Source organism: Lolium perenne, chromosome 5 (assembly GCF_019359855.2).
Source record: "Lolium perenne isolate Kyuss_39 chromosome 5, Kyuss_2.0, whole genome shotgun sequence".
NCBI classification, from domain to species: Eukaryota; Viridiplantae; Streptophyta; class Magnoliopsida; order Poales; family Poaceae; genus Lolium; species Lolium perenne.
This window is the reverse complement of record NC_067248.2, coordinates 163,775,196-163,795,451: the sequence shown is the minus strand read 5'-3', so window position 1 is coordinate 163,795,451 and position 20,256 is coordinate 163,775,196. Positions and strand designations below refer to the sequence as shown.

The following is a 20,256-nucleotide window of genomic DNA, read 5'->3' as shown; positions in this document are numbered from 1 at the left end:
AAAGCAAAAGATAAACAAGATGCTTCTAAACTGAAAGATGCTATGTACAACCGTGCCAAGAATAAGCTTCCTGAACTAGACAAACTTGCTTCAAAAAGAATTAATTACACAAACACAAGATCAAATATAAGAAATCATCGCCACGCCATCGCCACGCCATTCTCGAGATCCAGCGAGGACTGCACTCTTCCACAATGGACAATGGTATCAAATTGAACACCAAAACTACAGATTAGAGAAGCTGATGCCGGAGCTGCTGGTTTTCCCTTCTTAGTTGCTGCACTTCCTTTGTCAGCCCTTCTAGCTTCTCCAGGACCAAGTTCATAACGCTAGATGTTTCCATCTGCTCGTTGCAGAAAGGCTCACTATGTTAATTACATGCATTAACTAGCATAACAGAAAAGATGAAGTACTCAAATCGCAGGCTAGGTATAAAAGCATGAAGACAGCTGAAGTTGAACATATGATAGCTGCTGACTAGTGTAGATAATAGCATGTGAACTCTAATAGCTATAGGCACCATGCAACTCAACGAAGAAAACGATAACCAATGATCAGTGAGCTAGCACAACGAAGAAAAGATGACTTATTAACCTCATACTTGAGATAAGTTTCCTTTGAACTGGAAATTAGGTTGAGATTGATTTCACAACAACAACAGCAACATCAAAGCCTTGTTCCCAAACAAGTTGGGGTAAGCTAGATATGAAACCAACGGAAACATAAGGAAACCAAAACAAGGAGAGAGAAAAAAGAATAGTAAACTAAGATTCCGGCACATGGATCGCTGATTTCCATGTGGTCCTATCAAGAGCCAAATCTTTAGGGACATTCCAAATATAATTTAAACTAGAATAAAATAAAATAATTTCTGTTTAAATTATTTGGTTGTCAGGGCCAGCTAAATATAAAGGAGACTGGGCGCATCTTCTTTATTAATCAAAGAATAATCACAGTCCCCAGTCTTTAGACATTCCCGAACAAGGCCACAGAGATTCAGTCTTCGCACCATTATCAAAGGTACATAATAGTAAACTACACTAGTCTTCTGTGACCTTGCACGGTGCCTATAGCTATTAGAGTTCACATGCTATTAGAAAACGATATTTGCAACTCAACCAGAATGACAGACATATAGATGCAGGTGCTTGCAATTGACAACAAGAATGAATAAGCCCACAAAGAAATTACACGAAAAAGAACCTAAAATTTTCTTACCTCCTGCATGTGAAACTGTCTTAGAAGTTCAATGTGGAGATTTCTCACATCCTCATGTATAGACTTGTGAACAGATCCTAGAGATTCCTCAAGCATGCGCTGAACATACTGAAGGGAGAAGGAAGAAGCTCCTTGTTGATCAGCTGACAAACCTGAAGTTGGCAATTGCGGTGGCACTACCCCCTAATAAAATTTGCATATGGACACTCCATTAGTAAATGGTGGTATTCACATTTTTAAGTCGAACAATTAACAAGCAGCTCTTACATTGCTTGCTAGAAGGCTTCCAGATGACGAGGTCGCTGGTGCCTCTTGTCTTGATAACAGAGTAGAGAGCAGCAGTTCATCTTTCGTTTCTGCTCCAGTCTTCTTTGATTTTGGGGAACCAAATGCTGATGCTAATCCTTCACTAAAAACAGAGGATGTGCTCAATCTATCAGAAAAAGTTGAAGGTTTCCATGAGGAATTGGATTGTACTGCTCCCGGCAAATCAGATTTCACTGATGGCACAGTCTTGGACACGAAAGATGAGGAAACTGAGCTCGGTAGGCTAGCAGATGATGTCTCTAAGGAAGACTGCACATTGCTCAAGATGCCCTTGCTTTGTAAGTTCATTAAAATATTACTTGACAGAGAACCTTTCACTGAGAGACTGGTGGACGGAGCTGAATCTTGTAAACCTGCAAACGCCAAGCTTCCAGTTTGAAAGGCCGATTGCCCAAAGCGTGAGATTTGTTGACGATGTGTTAGCCTGTCTGGCAGTGCATTTCCAGTTGATGATTCTTGCGAAGAGATAGGTGGCTCACTCTTCCATGATGGCATGGGTGTAGTACTCGCAGATGAGGCGCCATCCTGCAGGAAAAAAAAAAGTTAAGGCTTGATTGGTCATCCTGCCATGGCACAGACAGCACAGACAGATGCCATGTCAAAACAATAATAAGTAGGTTTTCCTACAATAAACCAAAATAAATCAAGAAACCTGTCTTGAAATGGAATTAGACCTCCAATCCGAGATTGGATGTGGTTCATTGTTCCCTTCCATATACTGGAACTTCCTAGTTGTTAACACCTTCTTCTCTCCAGATTTGTCATCCTTTTTTGTTTCATCACTCCCATGTTCATCCCACCAGCTGTTGCTGGATGGTGTGAAAGGCTGGACATCAACAAGTGGAGAAAATACATCCATGTCATCCTTTATATTGAAGTTACCACGGGGAGCCTGTAGCTTTGATAATGGTCCACCAGACAATGGACGGGCCCTATATGGAGTTTCCTCTGCAGTAGAAGAGTTTGAAGTAGAAAGAAATCCACTTGTGTTCCCTGTCAAAGAAGAGCGGAGACTCGGAATGCCCACTCCAGATGGAAAAGATGAAGGTGTTGTCGAAGGCAAAGGATCTGGCATAAGAATAGAATCTTCACTAGTTCCACCTAGAAGGGCAACTTCCGAAGAACTGTTTTCCTTAACAATGACAGGCTTTGACCGTTGCCAGCATAAACTTGTCACAGCCTGACAAACAATGTAAATTCGAAGATGTTAAAGAACTCGACAGGTTTACATCAAAGACCATGTCAGTTCTTTTACTGTTTATAGGAAATTAACAGGTTCACCCAATAAAGACTCTGCAAAATGCAAAAAAAATCTATACAAGCAATAACTCGTTGCAGAATATATAAATATCACTAATATTATTCCCAACATTGAGTAAACAAGAACAAATCGTTAATTAATTTCCATGCCATGTATTAGAGATTTAGATACAAGATGAGAGTTAGAAATAACATTTAAGCATGGAGTAAGCAGTTGCCAGAAAGACTAACTTGTTTGAACAAAAGTAGGCTTAACCTATTTTACCAAAAATAGCCTAACTTGTTTAAAAATTGGCTAACTTGTTCCATTTAAGTTTAGTACTCCCTCCGTCCCATGAAGTTGTCTTAGATTTGTCTATATTTCAATGTAGATTTAGATAGATAGAAGACAACTTTCATGGAATGGAGGGAGTATTTGATTTAACCAGCAATAATTCTCCATGCCTCAACAAAATGCAATTCCATTTCCTCGGGCAGGTTTCAGTTTTCAAAGGAATGAAGCATTTATTATCAGAATATGGTGCCATATAGTAAGATTTAAATTGTTAAGTAATGTAATGTTGAACTGAAAATACATAACTCTGTCAATCATCGATGCTGAAATACTAGAAGTATTGAACAGTGGCAGTTGGAATACTTTAATATAATTAGAAGTGTTGAACCAATATGGCATATTACTATACAAACCACCAGAGAACAGAATTATTTGAAGACAGCAACAATTTGCAGACACCAACGAGGGAAAAGAAAGATGTAAGGTTCCCCACCTCTGAGCTATTGTATGCACGAAGAATTGTCAATGGCTGGGGTTTCCCCCGAACATCATAGAATACCACACGCCCACTATTTGTGCCAGCTGCCAGTATGGTACCATCATCATTGTATGCCAATGATGAGAAAGGGGCATCATGAGGAATAGTGTGTGTTACTCTTCTTGATCCAGAATCAAATGTGTACAGCTTCTTGTCCAGGCCAACTGTAGCAATTATCTACAGGAATAAAATATGACAAATATCATTAATGGGCTTACGGCAAGCACAAAATCAAACATAAAACACCACATGTAATACTGAAATAAACCTTGTCACTGGAGGGTGAAATACAAACACCGCTTGTGGGTGCAGAATGTTGCTTCAGCCATGAGACCTGCACAAGGCATTGGTCAATTCAAGAATAGCATTGAAGAAAGCACAATGATAAAGCTGAGCAGCACATCGAGTGGTAGATAGCAAGGACAGTTCACATAACTGATCTCATTTTTTATATTAATCATGCGAAGCAGCAATTGTACTGAGTAGAGTAAAGGTTCTCTCTCCATTATTTTAACACAATTTCAACTGCTCGCAACACAGAATAAACCAGTTCAAATACTTCAAATCACTCAGATTAAATAATCCACTTGGTCAACTATTTTTTATTAATGCCAATAACAAATAGTGAATCTTAATCTCCGCTTTGCTAAATACTGCAAAAGAATACTTGGTGTATCTGCATTTGTTGTTCAAACCTAAGTTGTCAAACTTGAAACTTCGAATGAAGGTTATGTCGAAAGTTCTCCCAATAAAAAAAAAGGGGAATCTATCATCATCGCACATGGACATACTGTGAAGCAAGCTGAGGATGAAATGTAATTATTGTTCTTAAAACAAAGATGATTCTATGTGGAAGAAAGGAATATTATTTATAATGCACATTGCCAGCAGCATAAATGCAAAGTTTAAAGAGCTATCGAAGCTCAACTTTCCTTTTCACCTAGACAATTTGCTTATTGTCAATGTTTCATTCTACTTTGGCATTAAATATAATAAAATGGCATAACTCATGCCATAAAGTGAACGCTAGAGTAACAAGTTAAATCTAACTAGCTCCCAGGCAAATATTGGTACCTTTGGAATCCTCGCAGTTGTATCCCAAAGATGCACAGAACCATCATCTCCTGCTGTTGCCAATATATGCCTACTATTACGTGAATAATCAAGCACTCTCAAAACCTAGCCTTACAGAAAAAAAATGGACTTAATAAAGTCATAAGCAGAATTTGCAGAATTCCAGTAAAGATGTTATAACCTACTGTGAGGCACTGTCATTTACAACAAAAAAATAACAATAAATTTACCTGTCCATTTGGATCACTAAGTTCAGCAGCACGTGCTCCAGAAGCAAGATTGTGAAGAATCAGATCGCCCTTCATGCTGATTGATGCCAAATGTTCATCTTTGCAGTTGTACAATACACCAGTAATGGTGTCAGTGTGACCACTTAGCCATTTGATACATCTCTTCCGCTGCAAATCCCATATCCTAACAATGTGGCCACTCCCACCAGAACAAAGATATCGAGAACCTTTATTGCTAAAACTGATGGAATATATAGACTCCTGACAAGAAAATAAATTTGCTGTGTTCAGCCACAGCTTATAAATAGGAAATAAATATTCAAGACAGTTGTCAGCCCATTGTCTAGTTCTCTAGTAGTTAAAATCAGATGGTACATTTCAGGGTGCATGTGAAATTAGTGAAAGCCCATTGACATTTGTTCAAGTTAGAGAGGCCTTTCAGAACAAAATAAGCCATTTTTGCAAAGAGGCAAAAAAGTTTAAAGGAGCAGCGGGCTTTGACAGAAAGGATACGATAAATGTAGTGAAATTTCAAATTTATGACACTGCCACCAGTCCCTCCTGAAAATCTAATTGTGCCATTGATTTTCAGTTAGTTATGAAAATGCCACTCTTGTGTCAGTTTTTTTTTTGTTATTTTTGCCATTGCCTTCACTTTTTGCTTGTTGCCATCCCAACTTCAGTTAGTCCAGTGTGATATGACCAAATTAGCCATCTCTCTCCACATGACAGGGCATACTCTTCCTCGCATTTACTCTCAATGACACCATGGTCCCACCTTCGGCTTAATTTTCCTTCTTCAATTATCCCTGTCACTCCTGTGCCACTTCTGCTCCTTTGTCCCGTCTCTGATCTCGAGCTGCGGAGTTCGGCATGAGGTTGCATAGTATTGACTGCCGGAGCATGGGTGTTGTAGACTTGCAGACCCCTTGTTCATGGTTTATCATCTGTGACTCCATGAAAGCTGGCTTCGAACTTGCCTGAGAACAGCATCAGCGGCGCGCCGATTGCAGCCAGGATGGTGGCATCAAGGACTTGGAACCCGCAGACCGACCCCATGACTGCCTGCTCATCGGGTCACGAGTTGTGCCTTCACGGGAAGGTATCCCTCAGTTGTAATGTCGACAACAACACCGTCCACCCCAACCTTGAGCTGCTCCATGAAGGTACTCCCCGTTTCCGGGCAATTCAAGAAAGAAATTTCACACTGGACTAACTGAAGTTAAGATGGTAACGGCCAAAAACGGAGGGCCGCAGCAAAATCATAAATAACTGGTGGAAAAATTAGCCAAAAAGAAATGGCACAATCAGTATAGTGGCATTGACATAAATTTCCATATTAAGTATCAGTGTAAATCTGGTTGTTGTGTCGCTGCCAGAGCAAACAATATTAGGTACACCATTTAGTTGTGTTAGTAAACTGCGCATTTGGAACAAAGAACAAGATACCGATACGATACAACAACATTAATGGCCAGAGAACTGAAAGTGCAGGCCTGTCATACAAATGGATAACAAACGAAACTGGAACTACTACACAAATTACCAATAAATGTTACACGGAAATGAATAACACAGATGTCTGTCAGGTAAAAGACATGATCACAAAATCATAAGAATGCACTGTTACCTCTATGTCATCCCCACGATCAACAGTTGATGTTGGTAGATGTCCTACATTTTGACCCTTTTTATGCCATAATGAGATCTTCTTATCATCCCCAGCACTTGCTACAATAAGATCTGCAGGTTTAATCGACAAATGAGTTGGTGTTATTACTTAAGTAGACTAATTATGCAATTAGATTATGGAAACATCTTCTTGTAAGAAAGCCTCAGTTCAGGAAACACATCATTAGACTCAAGAGTGACTTAGCAGACATTACACTAAAATAAATATAACAAACACAAGAACATCGCCATAGTGTTTAACAGACTATTGTTTCCCACTAATATGCATTATGTATACTTCATTGAGATTTTAATACAAAAGCAAAATGATAATAGAGAAGTCTCTTGCCCACCTCATGTAGAAAAATAAAAAATTAATAACATTGTTCATGGAAAGAAAGTAAGTTAACCTATTATTTTGATTGCTCAAGGTTGTAGTTGTACTACTTTTTTTTAATAGACCCAAGGTTGTATTACAAGGCCATATGATTTAAAAAGATAATAACTAGCCAAATCAACATGGTAAGGAATATTTTTCCAAAGGAAAGGATAATATACTATTTCCAGGGCATAGGAATTACGAGGAGCTATTATAAGAATTGCATCGCTAAAATGCAGGGTCTCTGGAGCAAGCGAAGTGAAATGGAACTGCAGACTAGATGGTCACTAGAACAGAAACAAATGTTCTGTATTACTATAATCATACACTCAACAGGCAGCAGACAGAAATGCAATATGTATTTGAATACTATAATAATATATTAATATTCGAAGTTTGGAACACAGCTCTGCTGTTACGTGTATCATGAGGTGCCACAATGCTGATACTACTATTTCTTCCGACTGTTATTTTATTTGAGCAAGCAGAGCTCAGAGCCCTCACAAGCTACAAAATTACTGTCCGCAAACAGCGTATATCCATCCACAAATGTTGAAAAGTTTGAAAGCCCTCTTGACTATTTCAATTCCACGTAGAGTTGGTCAGCATAGCTACATAAGCTACATTTTGGTCCTCCGTCTCGTGGATGGGAAAATCAGCTAATAACTTAGGTACCGCCAAAAATATTGAGAACGCTAGAGGCTGTTTTACAAGTTACAGTACAGTCTACCGACAGAGCCGCAGTCCATAATGGAACACGAATTCTAGTAGAAAGCAGGCTGCCCATTCGGAAACACAATCACAAAATGGCCGCGGGGCAATCTGGCGGCCAGACACGAATGCAGCAAGCGACGAGCAACAGGGGCTAAAACATAAGGCAGCGACGGCCGGATCGAAGCTCTAGCTCGCACGTGGATACCCTGGGGAGAGATCTGGGGACGAGGGAAGCGAGGGGTGGGGGGGAGGGAGGTGGTGACTGACTGGTGTGGTTCCACTTGACGGCGTTGACGGGGTGGCCGGGCGCGGGGGCGTAGGCGAGGACGCAGGGGTCGCCCGACTCCACCGTGACGTCGAAGAGCTTGACGGTGTCGCCGCCGCACGTGGCGAGCAGCGGCGCCGCCGGATCCACGAACCCCATCGGATCCGGGCTCCCGGGCTGGGAGGGGGATGGCGGCGATGGCGTTAGGGTTTGGGATTGGGGCCGGCTCGGGTGGGGGTTTGGCGATGGTGGTAGGGTGGGTGCGGCTGCGGCGGAGGAGGAGGAGGTCAGGAGGAAGAGGGGAAGCAATTTGAAATTGGAATGGTTTTGGTTGGGGTGAACTGAACTGAACCGATTGGTGACGTCGGGGAGAGGGGATCTGTCGCTGGTGTGCATTCCAAGGTTCCCTGCCGGCTGCCGTGGTGGAGCCGGCCGGTTCCTTTCGCATCGTCAGTTTTTGTTTACTTTCAAATTCTTAAATGTTTGAACGGTGTAATTTTCTAGTACATCATTAGTCTCGTGAAAGTTTTAGAGCATCTCGTGAAAGTTTTAGAGCATCTCCAGCTTTGGCGCTCCCCACGGCCCAAATTCGACGCTAACGTTGGATTGGACAAAAGTTTCGATTAGGGAGCGCCGAAATTTCAGCCGTCTTCCCGGTAGACACCCGGTGTTTGGTGTTTTTAAGAAAAAAAACGTCCCTGGAAATATTCAAAATCAAATATAGTTCGCCAATTTGACCAGTTTTGCCAATATTTCGCTTATTTTTACAAATAAACGTTACAGTTCAACAAAATAAGACAAGTTTTGAAACAAATCAAATGGAAACTAGTTGGTGTTGCCTCGAAGCGTCCATATGTGCTCCACCAGATCATCCTGCAACTGTTGATGCATTGTGGAGTCTCGAATCTCCTGACGCATAGCGATGAACGCAGCCCACGATGCCGGCACCTAGTGGTTACGCTGGTCAAGAGGACCCTCTCTATCATATGGTGCAGCTTGCTCGCTCGGAGGAACCGGATACTTCCGCTCATTCTCGATAATCATGTTGTGTAAGCACACACAACAGTTCATCACCTCCCACATCTGATCGTTGGACCAAGTCAAAGCGGGAAACCGGACTAGAGCAAATCTCTGCTGGAGGATACCAAATGCACGCTCGGCGTCCTTTCGGCAACCTTCTTGTTCCTTGGCAAACTGTTGCTCCTTCGGGAGGGCGGGGCTTTAGATAGTCTTCACAAATGTTGCCCACTTTGGATAGTTACCATCTGCAAGATAGTATCCCTTGTTGTATTGCTGGCCATTGATCACAAAGTTAACCAGAGGAGCATGACCCTCAACAAGCTTGAAGAAGATCGACGAGCACTGCAAGACGTTGATGTCGTTGTTGGATCCCGGCATACCAAAGAAGGAGTGCCAAATCCAGAGATCATAGGTAGTCACTGCCTCAAGTATCACAGTGCAGTATTTTTTGTGACCCTTGTACATTCCCTGCCAGGAAATCGAACAGTTCTTTCATTTCCAATGCATGCAGTCAATGCTTCCAAGCATCTCTGGAAATCCTCGAGCTTCATTGACAGCGAGGATCTTAGCAGTGTCTTCGACAGTGGGTGATCTCAAGTAGATGTCCCCGAACAGTGCTATCACTGCCCTGCAGAACCGGTAGAAACAATTAAGGGCGGTGGGCTCCGCCATTCGAAGATAGTCATCGGTACAATCACCAGGAGCTCCATATGCCAGCATCCGCATAGCCTCCGTGCACTTTTGGAGGGCGGAGAACCCTATCATGCTGGTGCAATCCAACTTGCATCTGAAATAGGAGTCGTACTCTCGAAGGGCATACACAATTTTCAGGAAGAGCTTCCGACTCATCCTGAAACGACGCGTAAAAACAGCCTCACCGTGCAATGGATCGTTGGCGTAGTCGGCGTAGAGCATGCAGTAGCCCTCCATTCGCTGCCTCGGCTTGCACTTCCAGCGACCTGGTGCCGACCCACCACGGTGACCAATGGCCGACTCGGCGTACAAGCCGGACAGGCAAGTTAGGATCAGCATGTGCTCCTCGTCTTGGGTGGCGGTTGCCATTTCTTATTAAAAAAATCTCGGCGCACATCTGCTCCTCCTCCTCGTCAGAGTCCATGTCCGGCCAGGCAATTGGACGAACACCTGTCGGGCGTGTCGACGAGGCGCAACGGGAGGGAGCTTTTGGAGGGCGGAAAATACGCAGAGGGCAGGACGGGCGGCGGAATATAGGCTATTGGGTGGAGGAACGGCAGAGTTGAGGCAACCGACCGACGGATTGGCGAGGGGTGGTGCCGGCGGCAACAGAGCAACGGGAGGGGAGGGGGATTTACGACGAGAACGTGGTGGGGTTCGTGTGTTCTCTCGTCGATAGAGCGGGTCCGTCCCTGCTTTTCTCTCGTCCGGAGTCCCCGAGCGCACCCCGGGGGGGCGGGGATGGCCTGGGCTCTCCGGACGGACGAAAAGCCAAATCCAGGGAAAATCGAGGAGCCGGGGGCGCGGCTGAGCCGAATATCGCCGTCTGGATGTAAAAAAAATAGCTGCCGTGGGCCTCGTCGGGGAGACGGCTGGAGATGCTCTTAGATACATCCATGCTCTTAAGATTCTTTTTTCAAATTTCAAACAACCTTATTGAAATAAAAGAAGTACTACTATTAAGCGCTTTGTAATCGATTTACGTCAAAAGTATCAAAACTGCCAAATCAGTACTGAAGCAAGTATTTACTTCAATATTCTTCTCAAATCTCATATCTACAAGAGCTAGATCTATCTCACATAGGGGAACATACTTCACAATTGCTTTCGTCAAGTTTTGTGTGTGTAGTAGACCTTGCCGTCTTTTCTGTATTCTAAATTTTGAAAAAAGAATCTTAAGAGCATCAGTCTTCATACATTATTGGATGCTAAAGGTGAGAAGAATGTACCAACAAGAACAATGTTGCTTGCCTAGAGGAAACCTTCTTATGGCTAACGCAACAAACATCTTTAACGTATCCTCTAGTGTTAGGGGATGTACGAACAGAGTTTAAGCATAAGAGCTTAGCCCGTCCGCTATGCTTATCACCTAATGCTAATATAATGAAATCGTTACTTCTGTTTGATCACTTATATCTAAGGATTTTAGTGAAATATGAGAAAGGTGCTTGATGGAGTGTCCAACCAAAACTGCACACTATCTTGAAAGTTTTTCGGTCTTGCTCGTTGTATCATTGATCATGTAGAAGGTTGAAGGCCTCAAATCCATTAAAAAAAATGTGGTGAAGCCCTATTCTCTTGTGTCTCCCTTTTTCATGGTGTCTCTTATGGCTTCAAAGATTTGACTGTTGTTTTGCATCTTAGAGTTGCCGAATTGAGGTTTGTGCTTCTGAGGAAGAAATCTTTGACAAACACGGCTCCTTTCTGTTGGCAGCCTATGCAAAAAAACCCTATCCGCTTAGGCTTTGGTAAAACTTTAAGCTACTGAATTTACACTCATACGTTTCATTTAAAAGCCTCCTCTTGTTCTTAACTTCCCTCTTAGGAGAGGAAAACTTTGTGACCTTGATTCGAGAGCATTAAGCAAGAAATCTTCGAGTATAAGAGCTCCTTCAATTCATAGGATAGGAAAAGCATAGTAATAGGAAAAGTAGCATTGGGATGTCATGCTACTTGAATCCTATGGGAAGATGAAATGTGTTTGATTGTAGAAAAAATATTTTCCATTCGGTATGACTTCATGTTTTTTTTCCTATAGTAGGATTTACACTTCAAGATTACTATAGAATATGTTCCTATGAATCAAACAACATGTGTAGAATTTTTTCCCATATAAGTCAAATCCTATACAATTCATATATAAATCATATGAATCAAAGGAGCCCTAAAGATCTTGATCTTTTGCTCTAGGATATTTGCCATGCGTCATTTGAGGGCCTCCACCATGGTTCCAAATCAAGAAGTTTGTGAAGATTTGAAAATTGCGTCAAGATCCACCTTGAGTTATTGGGTGATTTCGTTGTTAAGTTACCTCAAGGAGAAGAAGGCGTAGTCAAAGTGACTTTGGAGATACGCAACCAAATTAATCCTATCGTACAAAGATGTAAAGTCACGCTAACGACTTAAACTTCTAGATACATCCATTGTTTTCGCATCTAGCTCTTTACTTCCTTGCATGTTTTACTTTGTTCCTCCTTTGTGTTGGGTCCTCCAGCTTTGCTTCCTCCTTTAGCTTTAGTAGTTTTAATGTACTTAAAATTTGATAAACTTATATTCACTCTTTCTACTCGAGAGACCTTATTCCTGCAACATGTTGTTGTTGCAACTATGACCCCGCTCATTGACCCAGCATGTATGTTGTTCTCGACATAAGAGCAACTTCAAAGTGCATATTAAGCTGATAGGTTCAGATCACTGTATTCAAGCTCGTACGCGTGAGCTTAAAAGGGACGCAGTTAATCGAGAATCAACAATTGGTTAGCTACCGTTTATTGCACTTTTGGTCAACCAAGGATGAAACCACATGATTGATGTCTTAGTAAAGTGGAACTTTTTCAAAAGGCGTCAATAGTGTGTGTCGTTGCCTATTCGACGGTACTCCAGAGGAGGGATCCTCATGGAGGGAAGAAGAAGTAGGGGCCATTGGGCGGAGAGTCCTCGGGACGATCGTACGCAAGTTACCCAGCTTCGGAACACCTGCGCGATGACAGGGCCTACTGCTGCTTGTCTGGAATTATCTGGGTGCTTTCGCGTTGTTACAATGAGTTGTGGTTGTGCCTCTAGGGCTCCCGGGATCCGGCTTATAAAGGAGCCCGGATCTAGGGTTTACACGGAGAGTCCTATCCGGAATACAAGATGCCTAACTACGGAATATTACATTGCCGTGCACGTCAAGGATCCACCTTTCCTTATGCGCCGTATTGGATCCGGATACTTCATGGGCCTTCACGGATCCGGCTATCTTCATAGGTCGGTTAAGATCCGGCTCCTGTTTCTGGGTTGGACTTCATCCATCTTGATCTACAACAACTGGGTCGCCCGATGGGCCATATGTCAGCATCACCGTCTGTGGGCCACCCGGGCTTGCCGGATCTAGGCCATATCGTTGATATACCCATAAATTATACCCACAATAGTGTGTGGTGACTTCTCCAATCTCAAAGTTATGCAACATCAGTAATAAACTAGAGGAGTCGTGTTAGACTGCTAGTATATCTATGAATATATGTGCATATCAATGATGTGTGTATGGGTTATTGTACATGTTTTCTTTCTGTAAAAGGCTTAAAATCATGTGACTGGTAGCAGATGAGCGATCGGTCATCCCAAGCAAGCACGTTTGCGTCCCAATTTCATGGACCCGGTTATGTTTTGAAGTCTGTTAGGCTCTAACCTTGGTTTTTTCCTGTTGTGCCTACATAGCCCAGTTTGATGGACCTATTCACTATTTCCGTTTTACTTCTAATATTTTATTTGATGGTTCCCATATTATTAAGATTTTTTTCCAGGCGTGTTTCTCCTCTGATTTTTGGATGTTGCCTATGTGTTCAAAAATTGTAAGAAACGTGTACACATTTTGTTGTGAAAGCACAAGTGAGATGTTGCAACATTACATGGGCATTTGCCACATAGTTGTGCTTCCTCGGATTTTTGATGTTGCATTAGTGATTTCAAAATGTAACAATACATATAGGTTTTGTTGGAAAGAACACAAGAGATGTTGCAAGATTTATGGTCATTCCCAATAATATGTGTGTTTCCTTGATTTTTTCGATGATGTTTACCTGTTCTTTATAATGTTGCAAAACATGTTTTTTTATTTTCATAGTTTGTTTGTGATTTTGTTGAAGATTTTTTGTTGCAAATAAATTTGCCGAAAAATGTTGCTTTTCATTGATGTAAACACATGGTTTTTGTTGTAATACTTTGCGGTTTTTATTGAAATGGTTGGTGATTTTTGTTGCCAATCAATTTGCAGCAAACATGTCATTCAAGCACTTTTTTGTAACATTACTTTTCTTGAATGTTGCAGCATTTTTGTTGTAATAGTTATTTTTATGTGGGGTTGAGGATAGTTGTTCCAATACTTTGTGCCTAGGAATAAATCACCATAGTGGCATATTTGTTGTAAATATTGGGAAGGTTAGTGCTAAAACCTTTTCATTTTAAGTGAAATAGCTAGAGGCTTTTTATTGATTTTGCGAAAACAAAGAGGGGAAAATGCAAAACTATGGCTCGGATGAGGAATGATTTTAGATCCCCAATTCGGCAATCCAACGCCAGCATGTCCCTCGATTTGTTGCTTGTATTTATGAGGAAATGTGTTTATCACACACAACTCACGGTACATCATCTGTGCCGAGCCCCTAGACCTAAGAATAGAGGTCACACCTTATATCCAACACAGACAAACACACAATTACTCTCGCCACTGGCAGCGCACCGTTGTGCACCCTCGTAGCAGAAGTGGTCGAGCATTGACCACACACACAGAAGTTCTATTATTATTATTATGTTCCATCACAGGGAACCTGGCAGTAAGTGTCTGAGTGCCATGGAGCTCCTCGCTCAGGAATCAACCAAGGGCACAAGGATGACAGCACAGAGGGGAGCAACCTGAAGAAGATGATCTTCCTTCGGTCAGGAATACACCAAGGACATGACGTTGAGAGCATAGAGGGTGCCAGCCTGAAGATGTTCTGTATCCTAGCGGAACTTCCTCTCAGCATCGAGGGGAGCAGATGGTCGTGCGCGAGCAGATGTTCTGCATCCTAGCGGAGCTTCTTCTCAGGATCGAGGGGAGCAGATGGTCGTGCGCGAGCAGATATTCTGCAACTTAGCGGATCTCTCTCTCACCATGCATGGGAGCCGATACTCGTCCGCTACCTGCAAGCACTGCAGCCAAGGCCATCAATCCCCCTCTAGAAGCTCTGCTGTGAGCCCTCATGTGGCAGGATAACGCTCAACCCGCGCCGGATTTTTGCTGGCATTTGCGCCATCGAGCTGCGAGGCCTTCCCCGGATCCCGGGTCGTCACTCCAGGATCGTGACGATAATTTCTGCCTGAGCTCCTCGCGGGGACAAGCGCTCGGAATCCCTACGGAATCAGCGACGTGAATCGGGGATGCTCAGAATCGCGGCTTCGTCCAGTACAAATCAGCGGCGCCAATCAGGAACGGTTGGTTTTGGATGGGAGTCGGGGGCTTTTTGTATGCACACCACACCAGCGACGCCTCGCAGTGCCACCCTATTCGCCTCGCCCTGATTCCGCTATTTTTCTGGATCGGGATCTGAGCGAAACGCATAGGTGAAGAAACCAAGCAATCTGGCAAGATTCGTATAGGAATCGCCAGCGGAGGAGATGATGTATATAAGGACGAATTTTCGTGAGGAGGGGGCAAGAAATCAAACGAAAATACACCAGGATTTGAGTTTGGAAAGAACTCTATCTGGAAGAAACGCTTGTGGAAGAACTCGACCTGGGTCTAGAATGGAAAGCCACGGGCCTGTACTCGGCGTGGCTCAACTCGCCGTACAGAACGTTTTAAGCGAAACAAAAATAAATGATTGAACCGGTACAATGGCACAGGGTGTTATATGCGATTTGGTGGGAGGGTAAAACGGTCTAAATAATTATTGAACGAAAATTTTGGCAGAAATCTTAGCTCCTTTATTATTAGGTATAGATGTGGACAAAGTCAAGAATTATGTGACATGTGAAACACTAGCAAGCTAAGTTTCCGTGAACTAAAAATTAGTTACCAATCTTGACTTTGGGCATAATTAGCAAACGAATTCCGTCTGTCAATTCTTTGGTCACGTCGGCCACTCCATATTTAAATTCCCGTTATTTGCTCGCAGCCTCTCTTACCAAACCGCACGAGCGCCCATATAACCAACGGCCTCCATGCACGGCCTACCCAACCCCTCCCCACCTCGCCTCCCTGTCGACATACGACGCCGGCCTCTCGCTCGAAGCTCGCGCGGCGGCTGGCCGGAGAGGGACGTCGTCGATATCGATCCCTAGCTAGATAACTACGCGTGCGTGCCTAGTAGCTTACTAATAATCACGCCATGGGGAAGCGCAGCGTCCCCCGCTACCCGGAGGACGAGGACAAAGGCGGCGGCTGCTGCTGCTGCCTGCTCGGGTGCTGCTGCTTCTTCTTCCTCATCCTCTTGTCGTTGTTCGCCGGCGTAGCCTACCTCTACTACGCATACAACCCCAAGCCGCCGTCCTACTCCATGAGCAACATGGCCATCTCGCAGTTCGAGTTCAGCTCCTCCGACCTCACGCTCTACACCAAGCTCGTCGCCAGCGTGCGCGCCGAGAATCCCAACGAAAAGATCAGCATCAAGTTTGACGATGGCTCCCGCACCGTCGTCTCCTACCGCGGGACGCCGCTGTGCTCGGGCAAGATCCCAACCCTCGTACAGGGCCCCAAGAACATCACCGTCATGGAGATCGCCATGGAGGGGCGGCACGGGTTCGGGTCCGGCCTACAGGAGGCGCTCGAGGAGAGCGAGAAGGAAGGCAACGTGCCGCTCGACATTTACGTCAGCGTGCCGGTGCAGCTGCAGTTCGGGGTCTTCGATTTGCCGCGGATCAAGGTGAACGTGCACGCCGCTCTCGTCGTCGACAGCCTCTCGCCCAAGAAGAAGCCTACCATCAAGTCGGCCACTTACCAGGGCAACGTAGAGTTGGTCTGATCGATCGTGTGGTGGTGTGTATAATCACCGTGCTCTTTGATGTATTCACTGGTTGATTGTCCTGTGGAGCTGGGAGGAATGAATACACATACATTGTGTTGTAATCTCTAATTAACAATGTAGTCAAATGGGTTGCGAAACATATTAATTTCATTTAATTGAAAGCAAATTCTACCTTTTACTCTCTAGTTGTGATTTTGTGACAATGTTTATCCCATTATAACTTAGCACGTAAGTAGCAGTTTCATTGTGCAAGAAGTAATCCCCGCAAGGGTTCTAGCTCTCGGCAATGTGAAGAAGAGAAGGGATGGGAAAGAATATGGGCAATCAATGTGCCAGAGAAGATGAAAATTATTTTATGGAGAATTTCTCATGATTGTCTTCCAACTGGATTTCAACTTTGTCGGAGACATATACCAGCACCTTGACACCTGCATTTTTTGCAACCGGGTGGAACGTGTAGAACATACCTTTCTTTTCTGTAGCTATGCTGAGGAGGTTTGGGAGGCTATTAAAGATTGTTATGGCATTCATCTCCAACGTCGTTTCTTCCTATCACCTCGCCAATGGTTGTTTGATGTGCTTGAGAGATGTTCAGGTGTTCAGACAACAACTATTACTTTGACCTTCTGGCATTTATGGAAGGCTAGGAATGATGCAAGGAATAATGAGGAGATTATACACCCTCGAAGAATTGTCGAGAAGATCAAGGAATATGTTGATATGGTGGCTCTGCATTGCTTCAAGAAGCCTCGGGCTTCCCCGTGTGAGTCAATATCATCACCTCTAAAATGGACTCCGCCGCCGGCCGGCGCTATCTTGATGAATGTAGACGCAGCTATTTTTGCATCATCTCGACGTATGGGTATTGGTGCTAAGATCCTGGACCATCAAGGACAATGTTTGGCAGGCTTCAGCGAACATCTCCTAGAGTTCACGACACCAGAGTTGGCGGAAGCGCTAGCCATCAGGCGAGCAATCTCTTTTGCGCAGACTGAGGGTCATCGATTTCTAATTGTGGCATTCCATTGTCTGTCCCTGATCCATAGGCTTAATGATCCAGCGATGGATCGATCAGGCCTGGGTGCATGATGTCTACGCATGCTTATATTCCTGTAGACAGTGTTGGGCCTCCAAGAGCAGAGGTTTGTAGAACAGCAGCAAGTTTCCCTTAAGTGAATCACCCAAGGTTTATCGAACTCAGGGAGGTAGAGGTCAGAGATATCCCTCTCAAGCAACCCTGCAATTAAGATACAAGAAGTCTCTTGTATCCCCAACACACCTAATACACTTGTCAGATGTATAGGTGCACTAGTTCGGCGAAGAGATAGTGAAATACAGGTAATATGGATGATTGTAAATAGTAATTGCAATCTGAAATAAAGATGGCAGCAAGCAAACATGTAGCAGAACTTGTTGGAAACGGTATTTCAATGCTTGGAAACAAGGCCTAGGGATCATACTTTCACTAGTAGACACTCTCAACATTCCAATCATAATTGAATATAAATAAGCACTTCACTATGCTATTCTGAATTACTCTCTGGCCGGATAGCGAACACTAATTCACTGTGTAGGGCTGCAAAAGCAAACCTTAAAGATGTATTCCCAAGTACTAATAAACACCCCACGCTGTCACTGTGAGCATTCATAGGAGGTACTAACACACCACAATTTCATAGAGACATCCAACTCAAATCATAACCCAATGAACAAGTATTCTGTGAAATATAGCCTAAGAGACCCACACGGTGCACACACTGTCACCTTTACACACGTGGGACAAGGAGTCTCCGGAGATCACATAAGTAAAATCCACTTGAATAGCATAACGACATCTAGATTACAAATCTCATCATATGGATCTCAATCATGTAAGGCAGCTCATGAGATCATTGTATTGAAGTACATGGGAGAGAGATTAACCACATAGCTACCGGTAAAGCCCTCAGCCTCGGGGGAGAACTACTCCCTCCTCATCATGGGAGACAGCAGCGGCGATGAAGATGGCGGTGGTGTCGATGGAGATGGCTTCCGGGGCAATTCCCCGTCCCGGCGGCGCGCCGGAACAGAGACTTCTGTCCCCCGAACTTGGCTTCGCGATGGCGGCGGCTGCGTAACTTTTCTCGTCTCGTGGCTTATCTTTTTAGGGTTTTCGCATCGGGAAGACTTTATAGGCGGAAGGGCAGCCTCGGAGGGGCAACAGGGCTCCCTCACCACATGGCGGCGCGGCCAGGGTGGGACCCGCGCCCCCCTATGGTGTGGGTCCCCCTTGGCCCCCCTCTGGCCCCTCTTCGGTGTTCTGGAACCTTCCGTGAAATATAAGATCGTGGGCATTAATTTCGTCCAATTCCGAGAATATTTCCTGTGTAAGATTTCTGAAACCAAAAACAGCAGAAAACAGGAACTGGCACTTCGGCATCTTGTTAATAGGTTAGTTCCGGAAAATGCATAAAATCATTATAAAGTGTGAGCAAAACATGTAGGTATTGTCATAAAACTAGCATGGAACATAAGAAATTATAGATACGTTGGAGACGTATCAAGTATCCCCAAGCTTGGTTCCTACTCGCCCTCGAGTAGGTAAACGATAACAAGGATAATTTCTTAAGTGACATGCTACCAAAATGATCTTGGTCAATACTATTGTAAAGCATATGAGATGAATGAAGTGATTCAAAGCAATGGTAAAGATAATGACTAAACAACTGAATCATATAGCAAAGAATTTTCATGAATAGTACTTTCAAGACAAGCATCAAAAAGTCTTGCATAAGGGTTAACTCATAAAGCAATAAATTCAAAGTAAAAAGTTTTGAAGCAACACAAAGGAAGATATAAGTTTCAGCAGTTACTTTCAACTTCAACATGTATATCACATGGATAATTGTCAACACAAAGTAATATGATGAGTGCAAATAAGCAACCATGTAGGAATCAATACACACAGTTGACAGAAGTGTTTGCTTCTAAGATAGAAAGAAGTAGGTAAACTGACTCAACATAAAGTAAAAGAATGGCCCCTTTGCAGAGGGAAGCATGAATTACTATTTTTGTGCTAGAGCTTTTATTTTAAAAACATAGAAACAATTTTGTCAACGGTAGTAATAATTCATATGTGTTATGTATAAGACATCCTATAAGTTGCAAGCCTCATGCATCGAATACCAATAGTGCCCGCACCTTGTCCTAATTAGCTCGGATTTCCATGGATTATCATTGCATTACATATGTTTCAACCAAGTGTCACAAAGGGGTACCTCTATGCCGCCTGTACAAAGGTCCAAGGAGATAGATCGCATTTGATTTCTCGTTTTTGATAAATCTCAACCAAGGACATCCATACCGGGACAACATAGAAAATAGATAATGGACTCCTCTTTAATGAATAAGCATTCAACAACAGATAATATTCTCATAAGAGATTGAGGGTTAGTGTCCAAACTAAAACTTCCACCATGATTCATGGCTTTAGTTAGCGGCCCAATGTTCTTCTCTAACAATATGCATACTCAAACCATTTGATCATGATAAATCGCCCTTACTTCAGACAAGACGAACATGCATAGCAACTCACATGATATTCAACAAAGGTGTAATAGTTGAT

General features: G+C 43.4%; 3 protein-coding genes across 3 annotated transcripts; 1 reads left to right on the top strand and 2 right to left on the bottom strand.

Moving 5' to 3' along the window:
• On the bottom strand, nucleotides 1-8,248 carry LOC127300469 (protein NEDD1). The gene is made up of 10 exons (XM_051330585.2): nucleotides 7,953-8,248; nucleotides 6,552-6,664; nucleotides 4,922-5,182; nucleotides 4,692-4,796; nucleotides 3,886-3,951; nucleotides 3,573-3,794; nucleotides 2,198-2,725; nucleotides 1,486-2,070; nucleotides 1,219-1,401; nucleotides 1-343 (listed from the first exon to the last, which is right to left on the bottom strand). Exons 1-10 carry the CDS (start codon nucleotides 8,107-8,109, stop codon nucleotides 233-235), a joined length of 2,331 nt encoding a protein of 776 aa, XP_051186545.1. The 5' UTR covers nucleotides 8,110-8,248; the 3' UTR covers nucleotides 1-232.
• A 923-nt stretch (nucleotides 8,249-9,171) lies between these two features.
• On the bottom strand, nucleotides 9,172-10,087 carry LOC127303713 (uncharacterized). The gene is made up of 3 exons (XM_051334419.1): nucleotides 9,930-10,087; nucleotides 9,553-9,820; nucleotides 9,172-9,312 (listed from the first exon to the last, which is right to left on the bottom strand). Exons 1-3 carry the CDS (start codon nucleotides 10,085-10,087, stop codon nucleotides 9,172-9,174), a joined length of 567 nt encoding a protein of 188 aa, XP_051190379.1.
• Nucleotides 10,088-15,833: 5,746 nt separating this feature from the next.
• LOC127304907 (NDR1/HIN1-like protein 6) lies at nucleotides 15,834-16,830 on the top strand. Its single transcript, XM_051335459.2, has one exon. The coding sequence runs from the start codon at nucleotides 16,017-16,019 to the stop codon at nucleotides 16,647-16,649; it is 633 nt and encodes a 210-aa protein (XP_051191419.1). The 5' UTR covers nucleotides 15,834-16,016; the 3' UTR covers nucleotides 16,650-16,830.
• The last annotated feature ends 3,426 nt before the right edge of the window (nucleotides 16,831-20,256 follow it).

Excerpts from the sequence above, each read along its gene's own strand:
- LOC127300469 (XM_051330585.2), bottom strand. The coding sequence starts at position 8,109 with ATGGGGTTCGTGGATCCGGCGGCGCCGCTGCTCGCCACGTGCGGCGGC. Across the intron at positions 4,797-4,921 it reads TTAGTGATCCAAATGGACAG|GTTTTGAGAGTGCTTGATTA; the intron begins GTAAATTTATTG and ends CTGTAAGGCTAG. Across the intron at positions 3,952-4,691 it reads CAACTGCGAGGATTCCAAAG|GTCTCATGGCTGAAGCAACA; the intron begins GTACCAATATTT and ends TGCCTTGTGCAG.
- LOC127303713 (XM_051334419.1), bottom strand. The coding sequence starts at position 10,087 with ATGGACTCTGACGAGGAGGAGGAGCAGATGTGCGCCGAGATTTTTTTA. Across the intron at positions 9,821-9,929 it reads CCGTGGTGGGTCGGCACCAG|GATGAGTCGGAAGCTCTTCC; the intron begins GTCGCTGGAAGT and ends GCGTCGTTTCAG. Across the intron at positions 9,313-9,552 it reads TCTACTTGAGATCACCCACT|TGCTCGTCGATCTTCTTCAA; the intron begins GTCGAAGACACT and ends AACGTCTTGCAG.
- LOC127304907 (XM_051335459.2), top strand. The coding sequence starts at position 16,017 with ATGGGGAAGCGCAGCGTCCCCCGCTACCCGGAGGACGAGGACAAAGGC.